The sequence below is a fragment of the Rhinopithecus bieti genome, unplaced genomic scaffold (genome assembly GCF_001698545.2).
Source record: "Rhinopithecus bieti isolate Rb0 unplaced genomic scaffold, ASM169854v2 scaffold_759, whole genome shotgun sequence".
Classification (NCBI taxonomy): domain Eukaryota; kingdom Metazoa; phylum Chordata; class Mammalia; order Primates; family Cercopithecidae; genus Rhinopithecus; species Rhinopithecus bieti.
Window position 1 is genome coordinate 488672 of NW_016803631.1, and position 10795 is coordinate 499466.

The 10795-nt window shown below is 35.8% G+C and overlaps 1 protein-coding gene across 1 annotated transcript in view; it reads left to right on the forward strand.

The window, feature by feature from the left end:
- The window catches only part of IQCB1 (IQ motif containing B1), a 78268-nt gene that overhangs the window by 1513 nt on the left and 65960 nt on the right, over nt 1–10795 (forward strand). The window contains 3 exon segments of the mRNA XM_017891065.1: nt 4600–4711; nt 4937–5099; nt 7318–7447. Coding sequence (XP_017746554.1) covers nt 4612–4711; nt 4937–5099; nt 7318–7447 — 393 coding nt within the window. The 5' untranslated portion in view covers nt 4600–4611.

The window sequence follows — 10795 nt, forward strand, 5'->3', positions numbered from 1 at the left end:
GTCTTTGTGTCCCCTACATCTACCATACTGTTCTACACATGTTTGTCGATGACAATAATGATTTAGTGATGGTTTATTATGGTAGCCAGGAGGGCACAAACTGTTTTGAGCCTGTTTTACTTTAGAGAGGTTTCCAACCATAAATCTGAGCTTTCTGTATTGTAACGAGAAAAACAGAAAGTCAAGAAATTGAGGCTCAGAATGCCTGAGGTTTGTGCATTTGCTCATTCTTTCAACATGTATTTAGTAAATCCTACTACATGCCAGGTACTAATCTAGCCACTGGGAATATAGTTGTAAACCAAAGATATAAGAAAGCAGCCACCAAAGATGGTCTTAAATGTAGTATGATGGTAGAGCTGGGCTTTAATAATAACCATTTGGAGAACTCTTATGTGCCAGGAATTGTTCCAATTGCTTTCATGTATTAACTCATTTAATCATCTCTAAGGAATAGGTAGGTTGCCCTCATGAAGCTTACCTTCTGACGTGAATTTTATCCAAACATATATTAAAATGAATTATGTTGTATTAGCTTAAGAATAGACAAACAGATTAAATCACTAGAAACTAAGTAGAGTCCAAAAAGATACCCTGTGTATGTGTATGTATACGTAGTGCATGAAAATGTGACATTTCAGATTGTTTTTGTTGTCTATTCATAACTAGTTACCTTATGAATTTAGGACTGTTATGTGCATTTTTTAATCCATCAATAACTTTAACATTAAAAATTCAGATTCTTATGTGACACCATTCACAAAAGTACCTTACTTTCGAAGATATGTAAGGAAAACAAAACCAAAAAAACATGAAGATTTGGAGAATGTTTTTTACCTCTTGGGTTAGAGAGGACCTTTCTAAACATGACACAAAAGACAGACGCCATAGAGGAAAAGATTGTTATATTTCAGTATGTAAAAATTGTAAAAATGGCTGGGCGCTGTGGCTCATGCCTGTAATCCCAGCACTTTGGGAGGCCAAAGTGGGCAGACCACTTGAGGTCAAGAGTTCAAGACCAGCCTAGCCAATATGGTGAAACCCCATCTGTACTAAAAATACAAAAATTAGCTGGGCACGATGGCACATGCCTGTAATCCCAGCTACTCGGGAGGCTGAGGCATGACAATCACTTGAACCCGGAAGGTGGAGGATGCAGTGAGCTGAGATTGCACCACTGCACTGCAGCCAGGGTAAACAGAGTGAGACTCTCTCAAAAAAAAATTTGTAAAGTTATGGTAAAGACCCCACAGTCAAATTTTAAAAAATAAATGACAACCAAGGAGAAAATTTTATAACCAATATAAAAGAGAAAAATTCCTATCCATGTATGAAAAGCTTCTGCAAAAGAGTAAGACAAACCAATAGAAATATAGTCAAAGGATATGAATAGAAAATATATAAATAATGGCCAGTGAACATGAAATGTGCCTGACCTCCCTAATAATCAAAGAAATACAAATTAAAATACAACCATACCAATTATCATGTAATAGATTGGCAAAAATATAAAGGATAATGTGTATATTCTTGCAGTGTTGCTTGTAATAGCATACGGCTTGAGTGACCTCCAGTAGAGGTGATGTTTAGATATATTTTGCTGCATTCTTAAAAAGGAAATGTAGCATAATGCAGCCATTTGGAAAGAATGAGATCAGTATATGCACTCTCTTTGAAAGTTTTGTGATTACTATGTGCCAGGAGTTGCACTGGGCTTTCTTTAAAGTATTTTCAGCAAACCTGTCTTTTAATGATTTATATTGTACCTAATAAGAGATATATGAATGGAAAAACAGTTTTTGCTCTCACATCATGACAACACAAAAGACTTCTGTGACCAAATGTATGGAGATTTCTCCCACCAACAAGCAAGCAATCAATTCTGCAATGGACACAAGCTAGGTATCATCTAATTCAGTTCTGATACTGTCTACTTGGAGATAGGGTCAGATCCCTCAGGTTTAGGGCTTAGTCCCGCAAGAGTGGCCCCCACTTCTGATGCTAGTCGCAAGCCCTGGGTTGTTTTACCTGTGCTTCTGACTGACCAGCTATATATGGGGAATCCTACGACCCCCTCCTTGGGGTGTATTAATTTGCTCGGGGAGCTCACATAACTGAGGGAAACTTGTTTTCCAGTTTATTATAAAGATATTACAGAGACCTTGGGCAACATGGAGAAACTCGGTCTCTACTAAAAATACAAAAAATTAGCTGAGCGTCATGGCTTGCACCTATAGTCCTAGCTACTGGGACTGAGGCTGAGGTGGGAGAATCACCTGAACCCGAGAAGTAAAGGCTGCAGTGAGCCATAATTGTACCACTGCCCTCCAGCCTGGGCAACAGGAGTGAGATCCTGTCTCAAAAAAAAAAAAAAAAAAAAGATATTAGGATACAAATAAAGAGATGCATACTATGAAGTATGGGAAGGGGCACAGAGTTTCCATGTCCTCCCTGGGTGTGATATCCAGGAGGTTCCTCCAGGAACTTCCATATGTTCAGCTATCCAGAAGTTCTTTGTACCCCATCCTCTTGAGCCTTTTATGGAGGTTTCATTGGATAGGCATGACTGAAGTGTGGACAATCATTTTGGAAATATGATTGGACAAAAAAAGATATGATCTAATACTAATAGACTGAGTGGGGAGACCCAGCAAGGCCTGGCTGCTCAGATTCTTCTTGGCTTCTTTATGCAGCATTCCTTCCAGGATACAGGGCAAGACCCATTCTGAAACAGGGGTCTTATGACCTACAGCTAGACAAGATAGGTCAGAGAAAGGCAGGGATGATGAGAGCTCTGCTTTGGAGAGAAGGAGCAGGTGAAAGGAGGAGAGGAGAAAGTCAAAGATAGATTCTGTTTTCTGAGGCCTAAAGCACCCTAACATAACAATATTGTAACAAAGGCTATGGGAGTTATGAGCTAGGAACTGTGGACAAAAACATAGATATGTATATGTATATATGTACGTTTGGAAATGATCATAGGCTCTACTTCATAGCCCTGTTGTGAGGATTAGATAAGACAGTGTATAGTATATTAACACAGTGCTTAGCTTATATTAAACACTTGATACATGTTAGCTTTATTATAAATAAGGAAATACACTTTTATTATGTGAGGATATCTTTGAGCTTCAAATGCTTTAAAGCTTTTTTTTTAGAGACAGAGTCTTGCTTTGTTGACCAGGCTAGTCTTGAACACCTATTCTCAAGTGATTCTCCTGCCTTGAACTTTTTTACGTAGAGAAAGTTTTAGCAACAATTAGGATGTGGACCTTGTTTTTTAATGTTAGGAGAATTGATTTTATTCAATATACTATTTACTTATTTATTTATTACTATTATTATTTTGAGACAGAGTCTAGCTCTGTCGCTCAGGCTGGAGTGCCTGAGCGACAGAAAATCAAACAAGATATATATTGTTATATATATTGGGTTCAAGCTATCCTGCCTCAGCCTCCCGAGTAACTGGGATTATAGGCACGCACTACCATGCCCACCTGATTTTTGTATTCTTAATAGAGATGGGGTTTCACTATGTTGGCCAGGCTGGTCTTGAATTCCTGACCGCAAGTGGTTCACCTGCCTTGGCCTCCCAAAGTGCTGGGATTACAGGCGTGAGCCACTGCACCTGGCCTTATTCACTATACTATTTACAAGCAATCATTGATTATCTTATATTTATGTAACATTTCTGAGCATTAGTGTGTTGAAAGTAAGTGCTTCACTAGGAGGGCTCACAGGACTCAGAACATAGTGTACTTATACAGCTATGATTTATTACAGTGAAGGGAAATAAAGCAGAATCAGCAAAGGGAAAAAGCATATTGGGTGAAATCCAGAGGAAATCAGGTACAAGCTTCTGAGTTCTCTCCCAGTGGAGTTACGTAGGATATGCTTAATTCCTCCAGCAGCCAGCTGTGACAACATGTTTGAAGCGTTGTCTACCAGGGAAGCTCAACTAGACACTCAGTGATCAGAATTTTTATTGGAGGATGGCCACATAGGCACCCTTTATATAGGTACTCTTGACTGGCATATACCAGAATTCTAAGACTCCTGGAAGGAAAGCAGGTATTCAGCATGAACCACATTATTTTTCATAAACAGTTTTAAGCACAGGGAGCCACTCTTATCAGAGAATGGTAGAAACCCTCCTGAAATCCAAGTTCTAGATGCTAGTCAAGGGCCAACCTTGTAAGCACACCTTTGAAAGGATAGTAGTCTTAGGCCTGTCGTGTTAGCTCTTTTTTGCAGTTTTTCTTGTATGATTAAAGGAAGTTAATTCCTATCCTAGAATTATTGTGCAGATTAGACAGAGAATGTGAAGCTCCTATCACAGTTCCTGACTCTTAGTGAGTGCACAATAAACAATACCTGCTATAGCTGTTACATGTGAGGTATAGGAATCTTGAGCTCTTTTACACTGGTTAGAAAAAACAGTTTTCTATAAGGAAGAAATGAAAAAATCTATATTCTGCTTCTCAAACAAGGCAAGAAAAGCTGTTTTTATTTATATTGAAATTATATTTCAAACATTATTTAGGTAGTGAACATTTTACGGCTTTTTGACCTTTATTCTCTTATTCTGTCAAAATATAGGTAATATGAGAAATGAAGCCAACAGGTACAGACCCAAGGATCTTATCTATAGCTGCTGAAGTTGCCAAAAGCCCTGAGCAGAATGTCCCTGTTATACTGTTGAAGTTAAAAGGTAAGAAAATCTTTTTGTGATTAGATAGCATTTTAAATGAAAAACGGTTCCATCATTGGTACAATTTTAACCTTTCTTTTAAATTTGTTCAGAGAAATCTTAACACTATAATAGAACAGTAATTTTCCTTCTAATATATTTTAGTGATTATTCAACATATAAAATACAAATAGCTCCTGGGTGTATTAAGCAAAATTAAATATATCTTATTTCCTTTTGCCTTAGAAATAATAAACATCACACCTTTAGGAAGCTCAGAGTTGAAGAAAATCAAACAAGATATATATTGTTATGATCTCATTCAATATTGCCTCTTGGTCCTCAGTCAAGATTGTTCTCGAATCCAGGGTGGTTGGACTACAATTTCCCAGCTTACACAGATATTAAGGTAAAATGAAGCAGTAAGTCAGCTTGTTCTTGAGGGATGTAGTAGTTGATTCTGATTTTCAACATTTGCTTTTTATTTAATTGCCTAACAAACATTGACAACCTCCTGTTGTAGGTTTTGGTTGTACTTTTCCTTCATATTATATGTTGTTATTCATAATTTTACTTCAGATTGTTTGACTGTCTAAAATTTTCCTCCACAAGCTTAATGAAGATGGTGATCATTTTTTTTCTCACCACTGAATTCCAAGTGCCTAATATACTCTTTATTGACTAAGGAATTTTTAAAGAAGTGAAGAAATTAAGGCGCTGGCTCTGTTCTTGAGACACTTAAAATAGAGATTGGGTGACAGTCATGTAAGTATATGATACAAAGCAGAATGAAATCAGTGCTAAAATGAAAGTATGCAAGCAAGTACTATAGGAGAACTGATAAAGAAACATTCATTTCACTACATCAATTTAGCTATCAACTGTATGTTTCATTAAGCAACCCAAATACTATCAATAAAATTTAGAAGTAGAATTTCCTGATCTACTGCCATGCTAGAAATCAATAGAAGAGAAATAAACATTTTTTAAAAGGAGGTAGTAAAATAAACCAGATGTTCTTAGTGCCTAAGCTACTTCCTGATTAAGTAACTGAAAGGATGTATTTACTAACTGGATCCTAGCCTTCTTTTTTTGTTTTTCCTAAATAAGCCATTTGAGTTTAGTAAACTATTCCTACTGGAAGGGTTTGTCTTGGATGCTAGATTTCTAAGCTGCTTAATCCTACTGTGTTACTTGGTAAAGGCCAAATTTAAAGTATACAGTTACAAAGAACAGTTAAAAAAATGTATATAATGTTCTTTTTCATACTTTAGTTTTCAAGATTGATTTTCTTAAGTAAATAAAGACTTACTTTTTTGTTTGATTAGATATGCTAGTTTATGATGATATTGATTAAGCCAGGCTCATGGGTAGAATTCAAGACTTAAGAAATTCCCGTGTTTGTGAATGCACAAACATAATTTCATTTGTTAATCCTTTCAATCAAAATAGATACTCTTAAGTAATTAACTTTAGGAACCAAAGAGAAAAGAAAAGCTGATACATGTAAGCATTAGCCCATTAACTTTAGGAACCCAGGTGCAAATAAACAAACAAACAAAAATGATACATGTAAATGTTTGCCACTTAGGTTTTTTTTTTAACTTTTATTTTAGGTTCAGGGGTACATGTGGAGGTTTGTTTTATAAGTAAATTGCATACTCAGTGTTTGTTCTCACTTATAGTGAGAATATGCAGTGTTTGGCTTTCTGTTTCTGTGTTAGTTCACTTAATGGCCTTCAGCTCCATCCATGTTGCTGCAAAGGACATGATGTTGTTCTTTTTTATGGCTACATAGTATTACATGGTGTATATGTACCACCCCAAAGAAATATACCATTTTCTTTATCCAGTCTGCCATTGATTACTTAGATTTTTAACATGCTCAATACATAGTTGTTATTGCTTATTAGTGTCCATGCATTTTGTTGAAAAGACTCAAACAGCAGTTTTTGTTCATTAGAGAACACACATAGAGACCATTCTTGAGTTTGAGGCTGTTTTGAATGTTAGTTTATAGAAAAACCTTTTATTATTGAGATTTCTGACATGTTAAGTGACTTTCTCTCCTTTAATGTATATTGTAAAGTGTTCCTACTAGAGTTAGGTTTTGCTGTTTTTCCCTCTGATATAAGGAATATGCAAGTGAATATTTTGCAAAAAGTAGATCTATTGGAAGTTAAAATTGGTATGAAATTAGTGTTTGGTTTGCTTATGTATCCCTTACAAACAAATCCTACCTGGGCATTTTTCAGCTATTGGATGTCTAAAATGTATTAGTTAACACAAATGCCTTTCATAAATTAAACTCTCAAGGTATCCTATAGCTTTGAGAATGATTATAGCCAATTTACCAAAAACTTAGCTTCTCTTTATTGTGAGCCATGTGTCTTTTATTTCCTGAATGAGCTGATGTGTAGGTTTTTAGGATATATAAATCCCAGACCTAAGTACCTGCATGGTCCATACCGCTGTTTACTTTTCTAGAAAGTTGTTAATTTTCGCCAAAATTCTTTATTGGCTTGGCAACAAAACATACCAAAATTCTCAATAAGGCACAGTGTCTCTAGAAGCTTGAGCATTCTACGTAAACTTCTAATTAACACAAACTTGTGCTCTTATTTCAGCCATTGCTGTGTGGGCTTGGAGCCGGGAGAAGATGCAGAGGAATTTTACAATGAATTGCTTCCATCAGCTACAGAAAATTTTCTGTTTTTGGGTAGACAATTACAAACATGTTTTATCAATGCAGCTAAGGTATGTGTTTATTCCGTGTTTTGTAGCTAAATCAGTTTAATTCTTGAGAAGCTGTTCTGTTATTTTTCAAATGTGCAATATTTGGCTGAAAGTAAGTAGTGGATTTGAACATTTTAAAGTTACAACCTTCCAAAATCATCTCTATGTTGGAAAAATTTTTAATGAAGTATGCCGATTGATTTTTTGAAGGATCCGCCTTGCTACTTTACTTGTTGGGCAGCACCCATAGACAGTTATTTCCATAACATCTTTCTAAACATACTTTTTACTTAAATTAACAGTAGAGGAAAGTATGTTCTCTAGGGCTAGGGCTTTTCTGAGTAGCTCCAATAGTGAAGAATAAAGGCGAACTTCCTATTTGATCTCTCATATCTTCTCCAATCAAAATATTCAACCCAAACATAGGGGTCTTTTCAAGTATTTCTTGATTGCATTATGCTACATGCTATACATATGCTGTTTTTTTGACCCAGGGATTTAGAAGTGTATTGCTTAATTTCCAAATATTTGAAGATCTACTAGATACTTGTTAACAATTTCTAATTTAATTATGTTTTGGTCAGATAACATTCTCTATACCAATGCAATCCTTTGGAATTTTTTCAGACTTGTTTTATGGCCCTCCCCATATGTTTTATCTTTGTGAATATTCTGTTAAAATAAACTTTTGTGGGCCGAGCGCGGTGGCTCACGCCTGTAATCCCAGCAGTTTGGGAGGCCAAGGTGGGCTGATCCCCTAAGGTCAGAAGTTTGAGATCAGCCTGACCCACATGGAGAAACCCTGGCTCTACTAAAAATACAAAATTAGCTGGGCGTGGTGGCGCATAACTATAATCCCAGCTACTTGGGAGGCTGAGGCAGGAGGATCACTTGAACCCAGGAGGCGGAGGTTGCAGTGAGCCAAGATTGTGCCATTGCACTCCCCTTGGGCAACGAGAGCAAAACTCCATCTGAAAAATAAAGAAAAGAGAAAGAAACCTTTGCTTTGCACCATTCCATCTTAACTGAAACTTGTTCATATCAGAACCATGCAAAGGTTTTAATATGCACAAGTTTTATTTAATATGGTGCCATGCAAAAGCTAGGATTACTTGTATACCCAAATGTGAACTCTGCAGTTGTGTGTAATGTTCTATAAACATTAATTAGGTCAATTTGGTTAGTAGAGTTGTTGAAGTCTTCTAAATTCTCTTTTTTTTTTCTTGTCTGCATTTCTACTTTTTAGTGAGCAAGGGTATTAAAATTTCCAACTATGATTGTGGATTTGTCTAATTTTGTCTTTAGTTCCATATGGTTTTGCTTCATGTATTACCAAACTCTGTGATTAGATACATACACATTTAGGAATATTATATCTTCTGGATGAATGAAAGCTATTATCATTATGAAATGGTTTTTTTTTTTGTTTTTTTTTTTTTAACCTTACTCATGGACTCAGGTCACATGAAATGATCTTCTTTATCTCTGGTAATACACCTTATCTTGAAGTCTACTTTGTTTATTATTACGAATATTGCCACTCCAGTTTTCTTATAATTAGTGTTTACGTGATACACTTTCTGCAGTTTCACCTTTCATGGTTTCAGTTACCCATGGCCAATAGTGGTTCAAAAATATTAAATGGAGGATTCCAGAAATAAACAGTTAAATTTTAAATGGCATGCTGCTCTGTATAGCATGATGAAATCTCATAGTGTCCTTCCTGGGATGTGAAGCACCCCATGACCAGTGTATCATCACCGTATAGGCTACCTGCCGGTTGGTCACTTAGTAACTGTTCTCAGTTTTCAGATTTAAAAAAAAAAAGTATATATAGGGTTCAGTACTATCCATACTTTCAGGCATCCACTGGGGGTCTTGGAACATGTCTTCCATGGATAAGGAGGAGACTATTGTACATCATTTCTCAACCCTTTACTTTTTAATCTCCGTCTTATACTTAAAGTGAGTCTATTTTAAATAGCATATTGTCAGGTCTCGCTTTTTCATCTAGTCTGACAAGCTGTTGTTTTAAATGGTATCATTTACTTGCATTTAATCTAATTTGTGGTATGGTTGGGTTTAATTCTACCATTATGCTATTTTTAAAAATTTTTTTTACCACTTTCCATCTTTTGTACTATTTTGTCATATATTTTACTTTTACATATATTGTAAAATCCACCATGTGTTATTTTTACTTTAAATAGTGTATTGACTTTTCAATAATTTAAAGAAATGAAAGAAAAATGATTTTTTATATCTACTATGTCTGGTTGTCTTTATTCCTTTAAACAGATCTGAATTTTCATTTGGTATCATTTCCTTTAAGCCTGACAGCCTCCTTTAGCATATCTTTTGCACAGTGGAACAGTGCAATTCCGCTGGTAATGAAATCTCTCAGCTTTTTGGTTATCTGAAAATGTCTTCATGATGCCTTCATTTTTGAGGAATATTTCTGTTGCATGTGTATAATTCTACTTCATCAATTTTTCCCCCTTTTTGCACTTTAAAGATTTTTTTTCCATTGTCTTTGGCATCTTTTGTTTCTGATGTAAATTCAGCCTTCATTCTTGTTGTCATTCTCCTATACATATTGCACATTTTTATCTTTGGCTTCTTTAAGATGTTCTCTTTGTTTGGTTTATTTTGTTTTATTTTCTGTAATTTTACTTTGATTAACCTTATTGTAGATTTCCTGATGTCTATCTTGCTTGGAGATCCTGAGCTTCATGTATCTGAGTTATTGTATTCATATTAAGAAAATTTTCAGCTAATATTTTTTCAAATACTTTTTTTGTCCTATTCTCTCTACCTTCCCTCTGGGACTTCTGGTTATTGAGGCTGTCTTCATCCTTTTGTTGTTGTTGTTTACTTCAGTTTTGATCATTTCTTTTTTTTTTTTTTTTTTTTTTATTATACTTTAAGTTCTAGGGTACATGTGCATAATGTGCAGGTTTGTTACATATGTATACTTATGCCATGTTGGTGTGCTGCACCCATCAACTCGTCAGCACCCATCAATTCATCATTTATATCTTGTATAACTCCCCAATGCAAGCCCTCCCTCCTCCCCCCTCCCCATGATAGGCCCCAGTGCGTGATGTTCCCCTTCCCGAGTCCAAGTGATCTCATTGTTCAGTTCCCACCTATGAGTGAGAACATGCGGTGTTTGGTTTTCTGTTCTTGTGATAGTTTGCTAAGAATGATGGTTTCCAGCTGCATCCATGTCCCTACAAAGGACGCAAACTCATCCTTTTTTATGGCTGCATAGTATTCCATGGTGTATATGTGCCACATTTTCTTAATCCAGTCTGTCACAGATGGACATTTGGGTTGATTCCAAGTCTTTGCTATTGTGAATAGTGC